Raw genomic sequence first — 21,518 nt, forward strand, 5'->3', positions numbered from 1 at the left:
GAGTGAAGTAGAAACTAAAGAGCTCTCTTTCTTTGTAGGTTTTTCTGTGACTGTGGTGCTGGAACACTGTCGAATCCCTGTACGCTTGCTGGAGAGCCTACACACGATACAGATACACTATATGACTCTGCTCCACCTATAGAATCTAATACATTGCAGCACAACTGAATTCCTTTCAGAAAGCAAGTCCTGCCATTCTAATATCATAACTGTTCAAACTTTTTTTTTGGAGGAAGTTATACTTGCCCATTTCTGCAGAAAGAGACTGTATTAAAGCGGATGTGTGAGGTGTTGACACTATGGAGCTCAACCTACCAAAAAAGAAAGTGGCAATATGTTGACTCAGGATAACAGAACTGGGCGTTTTAGCATTACTGTGTAAAACAAAGACTTTGAAGGGACAGAAGTGAAGACAAATAAGCTGCAATTTTGTACAGATACCAACTTCTGAAAGCTGGTGTTTTTACAAGTAGCATTGAAACGCAGTCCAATTTGCAGTAGTACTATTCTGTAGACAAGCAGCATTCTTTGTTGCTGCCTTTATGGACATGGGTACCAATTGCTTTTGTAACATGGTAAAAAAATGTGAGCTAGCACTTCTGCATTTCTTTTGATTTTTTTTAACATTTATTCAGATTGAGAAATATGATTTTAATGCTTTAATCTCATGTAGTTTGTTTCTAATTTCAAGCAAAAAAAAAATCTTATTGTACTTGAATGTGTCCTGTTTTGTTAGCACACCTAGACTTGCTGTAACTGTACTCATGTCCCAGTATGTACGTTCTTTCTATGAAAGAGAAAACACTAATCTTAAATTATATCCAGCAATTTTTCTGGTGTCCTCTGAAGTTAGAATAATCTTCTTCCCTGCCCCAGCAATAGTCTGTACTCAAACCACCCTAACAAAAAAAAAAAAAGCGAGTGTTTTAATGAGACTTCCTAGACTATAATGCACTATAAAACAAAGTACCCATGTAACTAAGTTTTGTGAATGAAATTTTACTATGTTTTAAAGTACACCGTAGAAAGTCTCCTCAAAACAGTCTTGTACTTTACTCTGTTCATAGTTTTTTTTGAACAGTCTGGACATTACTTACGTAACCTGCTGGAAATCACAGCAATTTCCTGCTCTAATGAAGCTGAGACAAGTATATATACAGCCCTATACAGTTTCATAGCTTTTTTCCATTTATGTGTATTGGTGACAGTGGGTAATCAACAGCCTGAAAGTGTATGCATGTACCATAACATCTAGACTTAATATATTGTGGAGTACTCAATAACCATTATGTAGAGGGTAGGTAAGAATTAAAGGGTTTAATTTCCTAGGAAAGACAATGGAAAAATGGTCATTTTTAAAAAATAAAGTTTATTAGATCATAACGTTGTCTGATACCACCTTTTTGAGAAACCGCCAGCACAAAAACGCTTGTGTTCTTAAAGATGATTGATCATAGCGGTAAGTTTCTGAACAGCGTTCGCGTCGCTTGTTGCGCCATCCACCACCAGACACAGGTACCTGAGGGAAATACCAGAGTCGGCTTTACCACACACGGACACCGAGGGCAGAGCCCGCGCGGCCTGTTACGTGCACAGCTTTAGAAGACAGAGATGCCATTTTGCGTCTGGTGTAAAGACTGCCAGCGGCTGTCACTGCCTGATGCAGAGGCAGCTGCTGCGGGCTCCAGTACAACTGTACTGTCCCGCCGGTGCCCCCCCATCACTGGGCTTCATTCAGACATCCCTTCGGTTGGGCTCAGCTCAGGGCCAGCCCAGCACCTCCAGGCAAATTAAGCTTTTAGCCCCAGAGACAGTCACAGCAACCCAAGGCTTAAAATACTGCATTACTCATCCTCTCTGCCCTCTTGCAGTCAGGCTTCAGTACTTCCCTCCCTCACTGCTTGTGAAGTACATTCGATATTCACAAAAATAGTGTAGCTTCCCCCTCTGCTGGGAGACGATGAGCAAAAACCACTGCCCAGATTTTAAAATGGATGCCTGCTAAGCAACATGCAATGTAAAAATGGTAAACTGAGGCCTTACCTAAATACTCTCAGTGAAACGGTCACTTCTTCAAACTCTTTTGCTTTTCTGTGCCCCTTCTGAATAACTTCCTCTGGAATATCAGCAAGTCTCGCTGCATTGAAGCCGTAGCTCTTTGGACACGCTCCTTCAATGAACTTATACAGGAAGGTAATTGTTTCCTGGCTTGGATCTTCGCTCTCGTTTTCAACCATGCACGCCTAGAAAGAGTAAGTTACAAGTCAGTGTGTTTAAAACTTCACCTACTGACTAACAAATACATGAAACATCCCTTCCTTTTCTCAGGACACTTCCGTGACTCTGGGCAGCAGAGCGCAGAAAAGCAGCGCAGCAGCGGATCTGCCAGCCGCGAGGAAAACTCCCCCACCTGGGTGCTTCCCCCCGGGGCATTACACTGACACGTACCATGTGGCCAAGCCGCACGGCCGCGTTGTGCGAATAATCCTCGACCAGGGAATGGTAGTGTGTGGAGAACAGAGTCCGGCACTTGATTCTCTCTGCAAGTTCTTTCACCACTGCGCTCGCTATAGCTGTTCCGTCAAAAGTAGCTGTGCCTCTGCCTGGAGAAGAAATGGAAAACCAAAGACAAATGCAATGCATTGTTTGCCGTCTTTCAATTTGTATTGTTTGTTTGTCTCCCTGTGGGGAAGATTGACAAACAGCAGTGAGCGGTGACAGCCACCCAGTAGTGACCCCAATATCTGCCCCATAACAATCACTCTCTTCTGCACTGCAGAAAAAACCCCACATTTCTGCTCTCTTGAGACTTGCTACTGGCTCACTCAAGTTTTGCTGCAAGTAACTGCAAAGGAAAGCAGGAAAACTCAGCTAGAAATAGGCTAATAACGACTGGGGGGTGGAGGAGTGCTGTATTAGTTTCCAGGGCACCTAAAAATACATGTTTTAAAGAGATTGACACAGCTACTGACGAGTTAAACATTAGCAACATTAAGATCAAGGTACCCCTGTGCACTTGGTTGCTGCCCAGCTAGTCTTTAATCTTAGATTTAACTTCCATCTATTACAAAAGAGACTAATTACCCAGTTCATCCACAAGAACAAGGGAATGCTCCGTTGCGTGCTGAAGAATGCTGGAAGTCTCACTCAATTCAACAAAGAAGGTACTTTCACCTTAAAAAGAAACAAGAGGCATGAAGTATTAGTCAAAGATCTTGAAAAGCACAACTAAAACCCCATTTACTCCGCACTCAGCCTCAGTCAAGCTCAAACGAAGCTTGACAGCAAACTACGAACAAAAACATAAAGCTTGAAAATGGTGGGGTTCCATCTGACAGAAAAAGCAGGTTTGGGTTCCTTAAGAGTACAGGCATGGGCACAAGTATAATTAATTGAGTAAAAAGGTTTTAGGCCACCATAGCTGTCTACTTTTAATAGATGTACCAGCTGGACAAAGAGAGGGGCACAAAGAATAAATACAAGATGGGGAGTGTCTTTTGTCCCTTCTTAAATGCCCAAGGCAGGCCTAAGGTGTGTGGCATGTGAAAAAGCAAGCAGAAAGTCGTAAAAAAAGACTAAGAGACTAGACTTCTTGGTTCGGTTGTTGATGTCATAAAGTAATGAATTACCCAGATAACTAAGGCTGTACTCATACGTACTCTACTCGAGTGAAGTCTGACAAAAGAAATACACTGCTGCTAAGGACTGAACATCTTCCAGCTGTTCCAGCAACCCAGATAATACAAGGCCTGAAATTTCAACCCGAAATTTTTAGCAAATTATAAGCAGAAGCACACAATTACTCAGACCCTTGCACACTATAAATCCACATGTATAAAGATTCACTAGTTCTTTGTAGGGTTCATTCCAAATAATCACACGCAGCAGCAATTAATGTAGTTTCAGAGCAGGCAAGAATTTACTTCCCATACTCATGCGGCATGAGCACTGCTGCTGCGCCCTAACCTAAAGTTTTCACCATAAGCCGTGTCCAGCAATCCTGATTTTCTGCAGTTATTCAAAGGAATTTTCAGGATTTACAATGTAGCATTGTACAATGTACAATGTACAATGTTTAGGAATAACCATTTATTCACTTTAAAAAATAAACCCCTAAAATTTCATAGGCAATGTAAAAATTATATTACTTAAAATTTACTTTGTAAAAGCCCTTTTGATGTGCATTAGGAGATGACTGCCATGGAAGAACTTAGGCTGTGCTTTCATTTCTACACAGCGCGTAGAAATGTTCACGGAGTTCAAAGCCAGTTCTGCTGTGCAGCGCTCAGCTTCGTGATGTGAAAGGTTAAAACATTTGTGCACATATTTGGAAGAGAAAAGAATAGCTCTCAGTTGATTAAAAAAACACGTTGAAAATGCTACATTTTTCTAGACCACCTCTCTCTTGCAGAAAGGGCAGTTTTTATTTCTACCATAAGCACTTAAGATTTTTTTGTAGTGAAATTAAACAAAATGAAAATAGCTGGGCAAAGAAAACCTTAATAAAATTCTCTAGCTAGAAAAAAAAAAACAAAAAAACCAACCTTGATTTGGGGAAGTGTAAATATTTTTTTTTAATTAAGAACTTGGAATGATTCATTTCCAAATTCCTTACGTGCAACAAGTTCAGTAGGCTTAACTCCTTTCATATCCACTGACCCACATTTTTCAGCAGAAAGATCACAGAAAATCTGTGCCCTCCTTAAATAAGTTGTGATACTACTCCTTTTAATCACAAAAAATACTTTGTTTTTCTAGCCCCATGACACTTTGCCTACCACCACAGGCAGACTGAAGTATTAAACTAAAGTAACTGAAGTAGTAACTAAGTAAGAGTCGTTTAGATGTGGTGTTGGGGGATATGGTGTAGGGGAGAACTTTGTAGAGTGGGGTTGACAGTCGGACTCGATGATCCCAAGGGTCTTTTCCAACCTAAATGATTCTATGACTTTCCCGTTCCAGTTGTTGTGTCATCCTCCACTTCTCCCTTCCTCTCCGCTGGACAGACGAAATACTCACAAGAATTGTCAACTACTGCTTCCAAGGAGGAAGCCCGCCTCTCTGAAGAAACTGGATTTCAGACACGAGGAAGGCATTCTGATTGAAACAAGGGACCTCTAGTACTTGTGAGAAGGTACAAAACCAACTGACTCCTCTACAACAGCTACCCAAACATCACTGTCCTACTGCAGAACACTTAGAAAAAGATACCTATGTAAGTAGAACACAACTGTACAATATCAAAAAAGATATCCCTCAGACTTGCATCCAGCTGCCAGGCAGGCTTTTAATATTACAATTCATTAAAAAGTGATCCTATGTGTCTGTCAAAAATAACGGAGGACAAGCATATCAAATAAATCAAGCGTAACTACAGTCCTGTTTCTACTCCGAACAAGGAGAGGCAAGTTAGTTGCTCAGCTCTCCCTACAAAATCAACAGACCAAGACCATCCCTTTCCAACTTGACTCTCAAAGCAAGAAGAGAAACTCACTCGGTGGCAAAAGCACTTTGGGCAGATGGATTTCAGCAACTCACCTGACATAATTCTGTCTGAGGCCCCAAGCCTTGTAAATACTCTGTCAATCGGTGTAAGCCTGCAGACTTCAGCAGGTACGTAGCATCCCAGTTGAGCCATTATAACCAGGAGACCAGCCTGCAGAACAAACATTGAAACATTTACATTTTTACTATGTGCTTGGAGCTTGAGTTCCACACAGAGAACGAGAGAATGAAACTGTATTTGCCCTAAAACAAAGACTAGAGTAGATAAAGCTTCCTACTGATTTAACAGCTCCAGGCTGCAGCATCATAATCTCCAAGCAGGACGAAGCTGCTCTGAAAGCCTTCAAAACACAAGTTATCACAGCAAGCTGTGTTTATAAAGCAAATTCCCTGTTGCTTTCCCAGTTGCCACTGAGCTCTATTTTCATCTTGTTCAACCTGCAGAAGCATCTTTTGCCACACGATGCCAAGTCCTAGATAAGGCTCCTTGCAAAAGATCAAAGATACTCTATCACTTCTTTCCCAACCATCTCTCATACGAGAAATAAAACTTGTTCCTCACGAAAGTAAGCGAAAGTAGAAAATCTACTATCCAAACATAGGCATTTTCTACCAGATTTTGTTTTGTCTTTACGGTGTTATTGCTGTACTGTTCTGCACACCCTGCACATCACTCCTGTGACTGTTTATAAATGTCAAAGGAGGTCAAGTCATGCAATTCCTTTATGCAAAACACAGAGGTACTCCGGAACATTCCATCTTATGTAGATAGTCAATCACCTGTCTCATGAGCGTAGATTTGCCGCCCATATTTGGGCCAGTTACTAACACACAGGAAGCTTCGCTACTGCTATCTTCATCTTTGCTGCCTATCACGATGTCATTAGGAATAAAATCATCCCCAAAGAAAGTTTTTGTAATGCATGGATGGCGTGAATTTTTAAGTTCCAGGAAGGGAGGAGCACTATCCACAGGCAGTAGAATTACAGGTCGGCACAGTGGTCCATCACCATCTTGACTGTAGTTAGCAAGGGACATCAAGACATCTATAAGATTAAGAGAAATTCCAGTAAGTGACGCTCTCACCTTTCTTTATTCATTCACTGGAATGCATTTACTCATTGAATAGCATTTTCGTGAAGACAATTTTCCATTTCTATTCCATTTTCCTGTTAAGGAAAACACCCAAGAAGTACTCCACAAGAAGAAGTAAAAGCTGGGGATATTCACAATGTCTTTCCTCATTGCTTGCAGATTTCTACTGATGTCAGATTTAAAATCCTCCCCTCTAGTTCTTAGTTTAGAAATCTTTAAAATCTGCATCACTTCACTTCTATGGCTATTTTTTTTTAATGTACATGTACAGAACATTATTTTCTTGCATGGGTTTTTAATTTGGAACAAGATTAGCAAAGAGGAAACCAGCTTCGGTGACAGTGAACTATTTTGTTAAGAATCATAATGCTGCTTGAAAGTTGCCAGAATAAATTTATATAAACATTAAAATTCTGTTTGCCTAGCAGAAAGCAGCAGCACAACCCCCCTCCATTAGCCTAGCTCTAAGGTTCTGAAAGCTGATTACCTACAAAATGAGACCGCGTTACGTGATTTTAGAGACTTTATGTAGACGTAGTACAGCTGATCCTGAAAGCTGTCTCCCTCTCTACTGAAAATCAATTCATTTCTGTGGTGCAGCCAATGTGGCTGCTTCCCAGCTCACTCAGAGAATCCCTTCCGAGACAACACTCGCTGCCTGCCTGTCCTCCCTTTTCTGCCCCCGCGGCATTCAGAGGGCTTTCATTTTTCCCTGGAACAAAGACATCCCAGACCGGCTCATGCTAGCAGAAAATTCACAGTACAAGAGTACGCCTGTCCTGGGAAGGGAATACAGGAGACTGTTCTACCCCAGAAATTTCAGGAAGATTTGGAGAAGCTTTCCTACTAGACCACCTTCTTCAAGGAAGTGACAGTGATTTTTTTTTTTTGATTTTTTTTTTTTACTTTTAAAGGCTGCTGAGAAAGCAGCCTACTCAGGTGGAAAGGAGACTAGCAGGTTAGATTTTTATACCTCCATCTGCATCACTGCCTTCATTTAATAAGCTACTAATCCATACACGAGATTCCTAGAAGCAGCGAGAGACCCACCAGGCTACACTGAACTGTGAGAAATACTCAGCAGCACACCTACAATCACACAGCAGGAACGAAGAGCGAGCTTGCAAACACCAAGACCCAGCAACTGTTGAGCCATTTACTGACAGGAAGGAAACAGGTGATCACTGTTAATTATCAATGCTGTTATCACAACCAGAGTTTTTAAAATACAAATTAAGAGCTGGCAACAAGCCTTTTTTGCTTATCCAGATCAGATTTCATCATATACTATAGAGGAGTATGTTTACTGTACGTCAAAATGAAGAAAATCTCTTACCTAACACAGCAATGCATTCCACCGCTGTCTGCCAGTCCTTGCTATTTTTATCGAAGTTGTAAAACAAACGCCTCATACAGTCTTTTAGTGCTGCATCTCTGCGCTCTTCGGCGTTAACCATTGCAGCCAGCATCTTCTCGATCTCCTTGGTCCAGTAACGTTTATATCCCTTCCTGGTTGACTTCAGCTCATACTCCTCAGGCAAATTACGTGATATTGCACTTTCCGGTATTTCCATTTGATACCGGTTTTTGCCTGCCCCCCAGTACAGCACGGATTTGAATCCAAGCAGTTTGCGTTGCTTATCCAGGTAGTTGTGAAGATCTTCCTCGACAGCTTTAATATCCTGTAGTGCTTTATCATAATCGGGGTCAAAACCCGCCTTCGGAGTAATCACTCCCGTCTTTCGAGCCTGGTTGTGATCAAAAGCAGTATCCCATCTTTTAAGCTCTGCATTCAAGTCTGGAAAGCGGCCATCTGGATTTTTGGCTTTGCGAGTGACTAGCTGCTTAAGGACTTTAGATTTGAAGTCACTGGCAATTTCTTCCATGACATCGACAATTTCATTCATTACTTTAAACCCTTCCAGTGCAGACAAAAAGTCAGCAATTTTTTTTTTGCTGTATTTGATTTCTTCATAAAAGATGGCCCTGCTGTCAGGATGGTTCTGACTTTTAAGTGGCGATCCAATACTGTGAATTTTGCTGAGCAGCCTTTCAAGATCCGGAAGTTTCTTCAGGTGCTCACTAACTTCTGACATTTTATCTGGCACTGCCAGAAGGTCCTCAACAGCATCTAAACGATCATTAATGGATTTAGGATTACAAAGCGGAGCGCAGAGCCACTGTTTCAGGAGTCGCTTCCCAAACGGCGTACAGCAAGAATCAATCCTTTCCAACAAAGTACCTTCTGTGGTTCCATTGGTTCCGTTCTGCAGGACTTCCAAGTTCATCAGGGTGACTCCATCCAGCACCATTCGTTGGTCAGTTCTGGCAAAGAAACTACTTGAACTCATAGTTTTTGCAATATCGATATCCACAGGGACATACTCCTCAAAGTTTGCCAGCGATAACAGCTCCTGATCAATCAGACATTTTTTGAGATAGAAGACACACCCCCCAAGAGCTGACAAAGCTAATTCACTGTTTTCACCTGGAGTTAATCCCAGCGAATCACTCTCTGAAGTCAGAGATTTGACTACAGAGGGCAGAGAGCATCCATTTTCAGAGTCTTGTTTCTCCTTGAAATATCCTTCTTCAAGAAGGACTTTTAGTGTTTTAGATGCACTCCAGAACTGGGAACCAGAGATCAGCCCTTCCTGAATGCAAGATATAAGTGAGCCCTTCAGTATCTTCTGTGTGTCCACAGACAGGTTCCCCTTCTCATACAGTACCTGCACAGGAGTGTAATGGGCTACTAAAGTCCTAAACCTCGAACAGTGACGGTCATCTGAAAACTGGCCTACATAAAACTTCCCCACCGACGTGTCAACAAAGCAGACCCCATAAACACGTTGTCCAGAGGAGTCTTCTTTTTCCTTAACGCACAGAAGGTATTTGTTATGGTTCTCAGAGGGATCACAGTCCAGAACGCTGTAAGTCTGTGTTCCCTTGGTGATGATTCTGCAGATTTCTCTGCGTACAACCTTGTCAAATTTTGTTGGGTGGGCCATTGCCTTGTAGCGCGTTTCCATCATTTCAGGTGTTTCTGTTTGCTCAACACGGGCTACCTTGTAGCCCTTCTGCACCAGAACATCAGAGAATCTACCAAACGCAGTTTCTGGAAAACCTGAATGGGCCCAAGTACCCTTCATAAAGATCAGGCCCAACTCATTTACGCCAGTGACAGCATCCATATGATACAACTCATAGAATTTTCCAACTTTGTAGAAAATCACAGCATCAAAGTTCTGACTTTTCAGCTGCCACCACCTCCGCATTCCTGGCGTGCACTTGTTAAGGTAGTCCTCAGGTACATACAGAGTACATGGGTCATAATCAGGGTCACCCTGCCGTTTCCTGTGTGCATCTTTCTTCTTCCCTTCCTGCAGCCAATCAAGCTTTTCATGTTCCCATACTGCGAAGCCGCTGATGCCTCCACTGCAAGCATTTGCTTGAGACTCAAAACTTTCAGGTGCTGCAAATGATGTCAGCTTAGACTTGGCTTCTAAAGAAACCGTTGCTGCTCTTTTGGGAGTTTCAGAACGTTCATTTTCTAAGCTACTCCTTTTGGCAGGCTTGTTTATCTCTCTTCTCTTTCGCTTAGAAGGGACTTTTATGGGACTTTCTGCAACACTCTCTGCATCCGTCTCTGTGTCAGTAGATTCATTTTCATCCACCCCACTACTTGCTTCCTCGCTGCTTGCCACTTCTTTCACATCAGGCTTGAACTCTACATCAGAGCCATCATGATCACTGTCAGAATCCAACACTCTTCTTCTTTTGGCTTTTATGGCACTTTCCCTGTTCGCTACTCGCTTGTTGCTCTTCACATCCTCCTCACTATTGCAGTCATCACTGTTGCCTGATGCACTTTCACTCATCTGCTGGAAAAATAAATTATTTTACCCATAGAAAATTCTAGCTACAACGTAAAGTATCGCTGCTGCAAAAAGAAGCGTAAAAACATGCAATAATGCAGTAGCTATGATACTTCAAGCAAGGGACAGTAGAGCCACAGCCAATTCCTCTTGCCTTCACTGAATTTAATTTTTTCTGAATAACAAACTGCTACTGACCAGTAGCATAATTACTCCTCTCTGCATTCTTTACAGCCTTATTCATTACTTTGCATAAGTGATGCTGATGAACAAAACATTTAAACTGGACAAAAGGCATACTGTATATGAAATTTAGCACAAAGGAAAAACACCTCCATAAGCTAACTCTGTGCTGTAATTTTTTCCTACTGACCTATATCAGAAACATGATTGGGTTTTGCAGCCTTTTAGTACCATTTGCCCATGATTTTTTTTTTTTAACTACCTATTTCCACCTACAAACATACTACCTTATAGTGACCTTCAAGAAGATTGTGCATAGAATGGTTTAAGTTGGAAGGGACCTTAAAGATCATCTAGTTCCAACACCCTGCCATGGGCCGGGACACCTCCCACCAGACCAGGGTGCTCAACACCCCACCCAAGCCGGCCTTGAACACCTCCAGGGATTGGGCCTCCATGTCTAGGAGAAAGAAATTCCATGATTTGCCTTTTCAGCTTGAAACTTTAAGAACTTCAGCACCGGTGCTGGAGAAAAACAGCAGTGGAGGGACTGTAATCAGTATAAAGTGCCAGTGCTCACTGCACTGCTGCCATGAACATGACATATTGCTTGGAGTGGCACCTTTTCCCCAGGGCAACGTCACACTGGAGAAAGAGTAGATGGGTCACGCTGAAAGAAGAGGTAAGGACAACCACTATCCCATCAACAGTTTCCTCATACCATTCCTTTCCAAAGGAATCTATTGCAATGCATATGGAGGTACTGAAATATTATTTGAATCATTCACAATACAATGCCAATACAACACAATAGAAGATCTCTTTTTAATTACCCCATCAACAGATTGGTGTTAACCATACAAGAATTTGTATTTTAGTGCTATGCTACAAGATGAGGGCAGGCTCCAAAAATCTAATTTAACACCTTCAGATGAAAACTCAAAAAGTTTGAAGTTTCTACATTATGACAAATTAAAACTTCAGATTGAATTTAGGGGAACTTGGAAGATGAATAGCAGCTAGAGAATATAAAAAAGTACTTTATGAGTGAGAAAGTGGGTCACCTTGGTTACCCAGAAGAGAGCTAGAGAAGTTAAATAACTTCTGAGGTCAGTCCTCACCATACACAACACCAAAGAGATATTAGACTTGTCTTTCCAACTAGAAAAGGTGAGACACCAGTGTATGACCAGGCAACACAGAAGCAGTACAAAAAAAAAAGACATATGGATACATATGCATGCATGATTAAAGAGCAGATAAGCTGTGATTACTGTAGCAGAGAACTGAAGGATATCCATGCTTAGTTCCAAGCAACAGATAAGTTCTAGCGCTATTTCTGAAAATGACAGCAAGTAAGAAAAATTTTACCTCCACTTCCTCCTCCTCTTCCTCCTCCTCTGTGTCTGAAGGTTCATTGCATACTGCCAGTTCAAGCCGCTTAGTTTTATCTTTATTCATTGCATCGTCTGCTAGCACCATTGCTCTTTTAATTTCAGGCTTTGTGCTATAAAACATACCTCCCTTCAGAGTCTCCTCATCTGATGAGCCTGTAAAACCACGAATAATTTGTCAGAAACTGAAGTTAGTCTAGCATTTAGCCAGTCCTTTAGTTACTGTTCATACTTCACTTTTAAAAGTATTCAGACAACTAGCATAATTAGCTACCATTCCATGTTGTTACCAGTCATTCTCACCACATCTTAAATATAGCAACCCATCACTCATTCAGCCTGATAAACTAGCCCTAGAGAAAGTCTAAACGCTCACAAATGAAATACCTACCTAGTACCTGAACACTTGAAGAATTGCTTCTATTTCTGTAACTCCTTACCACATCTGAGTACTTCTAAGCTAAGCTCTGAACACTGTCACACTGTTACTATTGAAATAGTTACTATTGAAAAGCAATATTTTATACTAGCAGTGCAGCAGACCTGACTGACTCCACTTGGCTATTTTAGCAATGATAGGTAAGTTCAACCATAAAGTTATCTTCAAGTTATGGGCATCAATCATCTGTGACAGAGCTCTTGGCTAAAGCTCTGCTGGACGTTTAAACTGCTCCTCTAAGTACAGCAAGGTGTCCAGACCCACCACCAACCTATTAGCCAGATGAGCCGATCGTTAATCACACTGGCAATTTACCCTGACGCTGCAGGGTATCAAGCAAAGCCTACTATTAATAACTGCACTACTCCCTCATCCTCTTTCATATCCCTTGAGCACCACAGTTCCTCCTTCCACTACCTGTACGTAAACACAAGAACAAAGCCAACCAGCCTACAGACTGAAAAGGGTCCTCAAAGACACTGAGATTCATCTTAATGCCACGCTGAAAAAGTGAATAGTATATATAACATATTATATATTCAACTTGGGGAAAGAAAGAAGGGGGACACAAGAGTACACTAGAAATGGGGAAGGGCAATTCCTTTTTCTGCTCTTATAAGTTTAACTAGCTGCAGACAACAGTAGGATCTGCCTGGATAGGTCCTTACACCCACTCTTGTGAATCCCTTCATACACTGCTATTAACTGAAGCTTCAGTTCTCAGTCAATGGTAGACAAAAGGCATCTGACTTATAGGAGGCCAACTATCTCAGAAATAAGCCAAAAAAGAATTCTTTCTCACAGTCATTTATTTGAGCTGGCAGTAGCAAAGCATGGAGTTACAAGTAGCTGCTTCCACAGCACAAATGCAACACATTAACAAACCAGATCTCCAGTTTGGTTTTGCAAATGCAGGGAGACAATCTAAAAATATTTTGCATTTAATATTGACAGCTTAACAATGCCAGGAAAAAAGTCTCATCGTATAATTTAACCGCATACTCAAGTGTGCAACACCTGCATATTCACTTAACCAACTTGTATGTAACTCCACTTCTTGCATGCCCAACTAGCATGTTAGAAGTCTAGCCCTGTGCTGTCTATATTTATTCAGTTACAAATAATAACGCAACTTAAGAAACTTCTCTATTTTCTTATTCACGGAATCACGGAATCTTCAGAGTTGGAAGGGACCTCTAGAGATCATCTAGTCCAACTCCCCTGCTAGAGCAGGGTTGCCTAAAGCACATGCCTCAGGGCTGCATCCAGGCGGGTCTTGAAAATCTCCAGAGAAGGGGACTCCACAACCTCCCTGGGCAGCCTGTTCCAGTGCTCTGTCACCCTCACCGTAAAGAAGTTTTTCCGTGTATTTGAACGGAACTGCCTATGTTCTAGCTTGTGCCCATTGCCCCTTGTCCTGTCGCTGGGAACCATTGAAAAGAGCCTGGCTCCGTCCTCCTTAAACCCACCCTTTAGATACTTGTAAACATTAATCAGGTCCCCCCTCAACCTTCTCTTCTCCGGGCTAAAGAGTCCCAGCTCTTTCAGCCTTTCCTCATAAGGGAGGTGCTCCAGTCCCATAATCATCTTGGTTGCCCTACGCTGGACTCGCTCCAGTAGTTCCCTGTCCCTCTTGAACTGGGGAGCCCAAAACTGGACACAGTACTCCAGTTGTGGCCTCACCAGTGCAGAGTAGAGGGGGAGAATGACCTCCCTCGACCTACTGGCCACAGTCTTTCCTATGCAGCCCAGGATGCCATTGGCCTTCTTGGCGACAAGGGCACACTGCTGGCTCATGGATAATTTGCTGTCTACCAGGACCCCCAGGTCCTTCTCCTCAGAGCTGCTTCCCAGCAGGTCCGCCCCTAACATATACTGGTGTTTGGCATTCTTCCTTCCCAGGTGCAGGACCCTACACTTGCTTTTGTTGAACCTCATTAGGTTCTTCTCTGCCCAGCTCTCCAGCCTGTCCAGGTCACGCTGGATGGCAGCACGGCCCTCTGGAGTGTCGGCCACCCCTCCCAGCTTGGTATCATCAGCAAACTTGCTGAGGATACACTCTGTCCCCTCATCTAGGTCATTAATGAATATATTGAACAAAATTGGTCCAAGTATTGACCCCTGAGGGACACCACTCGTTACAGGCCTCCAACTGGACTCTGTGCCGCTGATCACAACCCTCTGGGTTCTGTCACTCAGCCAGCTCTCGATCCACCTCACTGTCACCTCGTCTAGCCCATACTTCCTCAGCTTCCTAATGAGGATGTTATGGGAGACAGTGTCAAAAGCCTTGCTCAGGTCAAGGTAGATGACATCTACGGCTCTCCCCTCATCCAGCCAACCCGTTATAACATCATAGAAAGCTATCAGATTGGTCAGGCATGATTTGCCCTTGGTAAATCCATGCTGACCACTTCCAATAACTTCCTGTTCCTCTATGTGTTTGGAGACGACATCCAGAATGAGTCGCTCCATTACCTTCCCAGGGACAGAGGTGAGACTAACCGGCCTGTAGTTCCCTGGGTCCTCCTTCTTGCCTTTTTTGAAGATTGGAGTGACGTTAGCCTTCCTCCAGTCCTCAGGCACCTCTCCTGTTCCCCATGACTTTTCAAAGACGATGGAGAGTGGTCTAGCGATAACATCCGCCAGCTCTCTCAGCACTCGCGGGTGCATCCCGTCAGGGCCCATGGATTTATGAATGTCCAGCTTGGCCAAGTGGTCTCTGACCCGGTCCTCCTCAACTAAGGGAAAATCTTCCTCTCTCCGGACCTTCCCCCTTGCCTCCAGGGTATGGGATGTGTGAGGGACGGCTTTATCAGTGAAGACCGAAGAAAAGAAGGCATTCAGTAACTCTGCCTTCTCTGTGTCTTCCACCACTAGGGCACCCGTCTCATTCGTCAGTGGACCTATATTTTCCCTAGTTTTCCTTTTTCTGTTGATATACTGGAAAAATCTCTTCTTGCTATCTTTAACTGCAGTGGCCAAGCTGAGTTCTGATTGAGCTTTGGCCCTTCTAATCTTCCCCCTGCATAGCTTTGTTATATCTTGATAATCCTCATAAGTTGCTAAGCCCCTTTTCCAGAGAATGTAGGCCTTCTTTTTTTTCCTGAGGTCCAGCCAAAGCTCTCTATTTAGCCAGGCTGGTCTTCTTCCCCGTCGGCTCGTCTTTTGGGACATGGGGATGGCCTTCACCTGTGCTTCTAAGAGCACCTGCTTGAAGTATGACCAGCTTTCCTGGGCACCTTTGCTCTTCAAAACTGCCTCCCAAGGGACACTCTCAACCATGCTCCTAAACAGGCTAAAGTCTGCCCTTCGGAAATCCAAGGTGGCAGTTTTGCTGGCTCCCCGCCTCCCTTCACCAAGAATTGAAAACTCTATCATTTCATGGTCACTCTGCCCAAGACGACCTCCAACCTTTACATCCCCCACAAGACCTTCTCTGTTAACAAACAGTAGGTCCAGTAGGGCACTTCCCCTAGTAGGTTCCTTCACCAGCTGTGTTAGGAAGTTGTCTTCCACACACTCCAGGAACCTCCGGGACTGTTCCCTCTCTGCTGTGTAGTATTCCCAGCGGACATCCGGGAAGTTGAAATCCCCCACAAGAACACGGGCAGATGATCGCGAGACCTCTGCCAGCCGCTTATAGAATACTTCATCGGTTTCTACATCCTGATTAGGGGGTCTATAACAAACTCCCATCACGATATCTGCCTTGTTGGCCTTCCCCTTATTTTTATCCATACATACTCAACACTGTCATTCACACTGTTGAGTTCTAGACATTCAAAACCGCCCCTAACATAGAGGGCCACCCCACCACCTCTCTTCCCTTGCCTATCCCTTCTGAAAAGCTGGTAGCCATCAATTACAGCACTCCGCTTGTGTGTGTCTTCCCACCACGTTTCCGTGATGGCAACCACATCATAGTTTCCCTGCTGCATGATGGCCTCCAGCTCATCCTGCTTATTCCCCATGCTGCGTGCATTAGTGTAGATGCACTTCAGTTGGGTTAATTGTCCTACCACTTTCCTGGGGGGACAGGCCCTGATTTGCACCTGATCATTCAAAGACTCTGACACTCTTACTTCATATACAAAGATGCTTTTTGTCTGAATTTAAAAGCAAAGCATGCGTTTTAAATATTTTTACTCTGTTCTCCATTAACCACATTTCTTGCACATAGACTAACGTTTCTATTCTTAAACATTCTGAACAATTCTTATTTTTCTGCAATTTTCTTTTGGTGAACAGATCAACTCTCCTTACGTGTATTTGCTTCTAAGTGCAACTGCGAGCTGTTAACATATATTTTATTAAAATATATTTGATTCTTTTAAAATACCTTCAGGAAAGACATATATAAACCATGGATGTAATTCACTTGCATTAAATTATGCTAACATTTATGGTAATAACATCACTATTTCAATTTAAAACTACCTATGGCTTAAGTGCAGTACATTTAAGTATAAACAAGCCAAAAAAAGATGATCACACGATCCCATTAGATGGAACTCTGACTTGTAAAAAGGAAGAAACTGTTTAAATTCAGTTTACATAAGTATGTCATCATAAACAAATCCTACAGTGTATCAAAAATACTGTATGACACCCAAAGTACTTGTTGGACTAACAAGACAGTTTACAGCAACATGATTTACACGTGACAGTTTACAACCAATCATTTACAGTTTTCAGCAACAGTAAAATCATAAAACAAGGGAAAACCAGATCATGGTTTATTATGCAAAATGTTTTAACTCTTGACCACATTTGATTCTCATTAATTAGCAAAGTCATTTCTTCAAGATGACAAAAACCAATTCTGCTCCGTAACTACAAACACTCCAAATTCTCAATATATACATATTTTATTAATAAAAGTGTACTACATTGTTTAAAAGAAATAACACCACAGTTGAATTCATTTTAGTTACCTAATATCCTATGCCTAGTCTTTTGCTTCTGAACAAACTGCAGTTCCCAAACAGCTGCTTAAAAACTGGGTTTGACATTCCTAGGTTTGACAATCCATTTTAAGGATTTCAGGGCTAAAAAAACTGAAATAGTGGATTTATCTTTAAGATCTTTATAATATTGACAGGAGAAATAGAGAAAAAAAAAATTTTGAAACATAAGCAAGTTTTGGTTCTAATCTAATAAACAAGAGAGCTTAATGTTTTACGGTTAAAGAACTGTATGACCATAAATGCACCTGTAACCCTCAAAAACTTGCTTTCTCTAACTTACGAAGTACTAAACATGCTTTCCCACTCAATACTAATCTTGGTTTTGCTGCTCTTTCTCTATGGACAATACTGTACCCTACACTCCACGCCTATTTTTCCAAAACAAGCGGCATATTTCCATTTCAGAAGTTTTATTTATATCTCTTACCTTTATATGGCTTCAGATATTTTATACTGACCCAGCCCCTTGTAGGGCTGTCATCAAAAAACTGTACATGGACACGACTGGATTTCCCTTTTCCTCTGACTATTGTTTTTTCAGTGGGATGGTTGTATATGAGACACGGCCACCAAGGATAACCTTCCATCTTAGCCCAGACCAAGTCACCAGCTGAATACTCGCAGGAGACACTGCAAAGAAAACAGATGTGTAATCTGAGGAATATAAACATTTAAAACAGCTCTCTCCATAAATGTGACTGCACACTGCTTCTGAGCAGCTTGCCCAATGAAGATCTTGGAAGGCTCTTAGGTGACGCAGCCAGGATCATACAGTCCTTCTATATCACTATCTATATCACTCCTGACTTTTCCGATTTGCTCCTCCAGGTTCTACTAGCTCCCCACGCTGATAGAGCTTCACAGTCACAGAATCCTGGCTGAGGTCGGAAGGGGCCTCCGGGGGTCTCTTTGTCCAAGCCCCCTGCTGAAGCAGGGCCACCAAGAGCCACGTGTAACCTGACCCTTAACTGATTTCTTAAGGTAGGAGGAGAGAGTAACTGGGTCCAACCAGGCATCGACTAGAAGATTGCAGACTACATGTTATGAATTGACAACCTACATAACTTAGGTAAGTTTTCCTGTAGAGGCTAATTCTCAACAGGGCACGTAAAGGGAATATAAGTAAGATTTCAGAAAACCCTCAAGCTACAAAAAAATAAATGAATAAATAAAAACTCTGTCTCCACTGCAGAGCACCTGGTGCAGCTTGTATTTCCTCTCTCCTCCTCCCCCGAGATTTCATTGGCACCCTCTACCGCGGACGGCGGTTTTCCTCTCGGCTGTAGCCAAACAACCACGACATACAGTTATCTGACGCGTGAGACGCTCACCATCCCGATACAGCACAGAAATTCAGGCAGAAGTAAAAAAACACGTATTTCAAAACAGAGAAAAACTATAGAGGTGGGGTCCCCCCTCCGCAGCTGCCGGCGCCGTCCCGCCTCCCCACGCCCTGCCTGAGGGGAAGGCGGCCCGGCCTGCATCCCCGCCGCACGCCCGGCCTCCTGACGCGTACACGGACCCTCCGGCCCTTCCGAACGAGCCCTGCCCCGCGCGGCGCGGCCACCACCGCCTTCACCTCAGGCGGCCACAAGCGCGGGGCCCGCTGCCGCCCCGCCCCCTCCCCCGGCGCAGGGAAGGCCCCGCCGGGCCCGGCCGGCCACCGCTTCCATGAGAAAATCTCTTCGCTCTCCGGGGGACACCGGCGGGGGGGCAGCGGGCGGGGAACACCGACACGGCCGCTTCCTGAGCGGCCGCGCTCCAACCGCCACCGGCGGCACCGCCCGCCCCTTCCCCTCCCGCAGCGGCCCGCGCGCGCTGCTGCCGCTCCCCCCACCCCGTCCCCTCACGCAGGCCGCACTCCTGCGGCCTCTCCCCCGGCCCGGTTACCTGGGGGTCTTGGCGGCCGCCCCGTTCCCCAAGCCCTTCTCCCCGGCCTCCTTGCGCCGGGCCGCAGCTCTGCCCGCCGCGCCGGCGGGGCTGGTGGCGGCCTGGCGGCCATTCTGCTCCCCCGAGGAGTGGCGGCGGCGGGTCCCCGCACCGGCCTGCGGTGGGGCGGGCGCCGGAGCCGGAGCCGGTGCGGGCGGGCGCGGCGACGCCGATGTGGCCTTGGGGAAGAAGCGGAGCAGGGTGCTCTGGCGGGACATGGCCGGGACGGGAAGCGCGGGCCACCACCAGCGCGCGCCAAACCCGCCAGCGCGCGCCAATCCCGCCAGCACTCGCCCCGCCCCCTGGGCGTGGCCTCCCTCCCACCCCCGCCCCTCGGCCGCCGCGCGCGGGAAGCGCTGTAGGAGGTGGCCTGGTCGTGGCTCCGCGATGCCGCCGCCTCCGCGGGCCGCTCCGGGGCCCGGCCCCCCGCACCGCCCCGACAGCCAGACCCCCGGCGCCCGGCGGGGCTCCTCGGTCTCTCCGTGTTTGCCCTGCCCTCCCTCTCCCCGCCGCTGGCAGAGGGCCCGCGGCGCCTCAGCGCCGATCGTGAGGCGGCGTCCCGGCCTGCTGCCCTCCCCGTCGGGCCTTCCCGCGGTTCGGTGTCTCACAGCAAGGTGTGTCCTCCTTAGCTCCAGCCCTTCAAACCCTGCTCCTGCTCCGTAGCGGTGGTTACGGTGAATGTTGGGATGGGGTGAGCGGGGGCCTTCCCACAACTACATCCTCGGGGAAGGAGTGGCTCTGGCACCTCCATTGGAGAATGTCTTTGCCGCCTCTGCGGTAGCAGGCAAGAAGATCGGTGTGTGAAGAGGAGAGGCTGGTACATGGCCAGAGGCAAGGCTTGGACAGTTGTCTGCCCAGCTGCCAGGCTGCAAGTTGGTACTTCCCCGCCAGCTTTAGTGGCAGATGCACAGTAAAGCTAAGAAATGGCAGCTAAAATACTAGGATCTCTTCCTCTGCTCTTCCTGCATGTTTTTTTTTCATATTCATAGGTGAGGCTATGTCCTTTAAAAGCAATTTTTGGTGCACTAGAATACAATCCGCTTCATGGTTCTTAACTGTTGGGCTTAAGCTACAGAGCAAAAATAAGAACTTATTTTTATCAGCATAAATTCAGAGAAAAAATATTTACTGTCACTAGATGTCTGGTAGCATAGCTTTTTCTTTCACTAAAAGTGAAAATATTTTAGTATTGCAAGGCAAAACCTCTCCTACCGTCCAGCACATCTGTAGCCAAAAATGTCACAGGCACGCTCCCACCGCGATTAAAAAAGTGGAACTGCAAAGTAGAGATTTGACCACAAGAGGTCACGCAAACCCAAACTATACTGAAGGATTTTAAAAGCATGTTGCTTCCAAAAGAATTATTTCCGTTTAATTTCGGAGCATGATTTCCATTTAACGTATCATATATTGCTTTCATAAACAATCCGATGTGTCCTCAGCTACACACAACTCAAACTGAAGTAGAAAAACAGCTGCATTTAGTTTCCTGAGAATAGTCCAGGGGATTCCAAAGCTCATGGACTGTGAAGTGCTTGGAAGTGGAACATGTTGCAGGATAACCCCCTCGGCAGGTATTGCTGTTCCTGTCAGAAACACTTGCCAGGACTCGTACCTGCACAAATGTTTCGGTTGCACGTTTATGTCAATTATTTGTAGGAAATAGGCAACCGTATTTAAATTTGTAGCTGTCTGGAAAATTACACTCTAATCATCCATCTGTCAGGTAGAAGCAGGGAGTTGGGGTGAGGTAGGGAGGGGAAAAAAACTTGGGAGAGTGCTAAAAGCAGGCCCAGTTTTTAAAGATGAAGCCTGTTTTGAGCAGACGCCTGATAGATCCTGGTAGCTTCTCCCTGGAGATGGCTGTTGTGAGTTCGTATGAGGAATGGAGAAGACAGAAAAACGTGAAGGGTCGTCTGAATTTGGTGGCCTCCTGAGCCCACATGGTATGAACACCACAGAAGTCACTTTGGCGTTGGGGTTGGTTTTGGTAGCCCTGGTATTTCTTCAGGCACGTGTGTCAGTCCTGGTGACTCTGCTGGAAGAGGGGCATGTTACTGATTTGGCACAACTGTGGAGGTCTCAAGAAGAGACATTGGAATTTATGGACCATGTGGTCCAGAGGCTT

At 44.6% G+C, this 21,518-nt stretch overlaps 2 protein-coding genes across 8 annotated transcripts in view; one reads left to right on the forward strand and one right to left on the reverse strand.

Moving 5' to 3' along the window:
* FBXO11 (F-box protein 11) overlaps positions 1-1,383 on the forward strand; it is a 78,194-nt gene extending 76,811 nt beyond the window's left edge. For all 6 annotated transcript variants that reach the window (XM_054193966.1, XM_054193968.1, XM_054193969.1 and 3 more), the window contains one exon: positions 39-1,383. In XM_054193966.1, coding sequence (XP_054049941.1) covers positions 39-168 — 130 coding nt within the window. In that variant the 3' untranslated portion in view covers positions 169-1,383. The remainder of the gene's footprint in view (positions 1-38) is intronic.
* Positions 1,350-19,680, reverse strand: MSH6 (mutS homolog 6). Of its 2 annotated transcripts, none has more exons than XM_054193965.1 (10): positions 19,352-19,680; positions 17,889-18,091; positions 12,030-12,208; positions 7,937-10,478; positions 6,286-6,551; positions 5,539-5,656; positions 3,085-3,174; positions 2,449-2,603; positions 2,044-2,243; positions 1,350-1,519 (listed from the first exon to the last, which is right to left on the reverse strand). In XM_054193965.1, the coding sequence occupies exons 1-10, from the start codon at positions 19,606-19,608 to the stop codon at positions 1,438-1,440; spliced, it is 4,092 nt and encodes a 1,363-aa protein (XP_054049940.1). In that variant the 5' UTR covers positions 19,609-19,680; the 3' UTR covers positions 1,350-1,437. The 2 variants fall into 2 exon arrangements, with proteins under 2 accessions (XP_054049940.1, XP_054049939.1); XM_054193964.1 differs by having other exon boundaries at positions 7,937-10,481.
* Between the last annotated feature and the right edge of the window lie 1,838 nt (positions 19,681-21,518).

The sequence above is a fragment of the Rissa tridactyla genome, chromosome 3 (assembly GCF_028500815.1).
Source record: "Rissa tridactyla isolate bRisTri1 chromosome 3, bRisTri1.patW.cur.20221130, whole genome shotgun sequence".
NCBI lineage: Eukaryota > Metazoa > Chordata > Aves > Charadriiformes > Laridae > Rissa > Rissa tridactyla.

Coding starts and splice junctions, on each gene's coding strand:
- MSH6 (XM_054193964.1), bottom strand. CDS start 19,608: ATGTCCCGCCAGAGCACCCTGCTCCGCTTCTTCCCCAAGGCCACATCG. Junction 18,092..19,351: donor GCGGCCGCCAAGACCCCCAG/GTAACCGGGCCG, acceptor TTTTCTTTGCAG/TGTCTCCTGCGAGTATTCAG. Junction 1,520..2,043: donor GTTTCACTGAGAGTATTTAG/GTAAGGCCTCAG, acceptor TATTTCCCTCAG/GTACCTGTGTCTGGTGGTGG.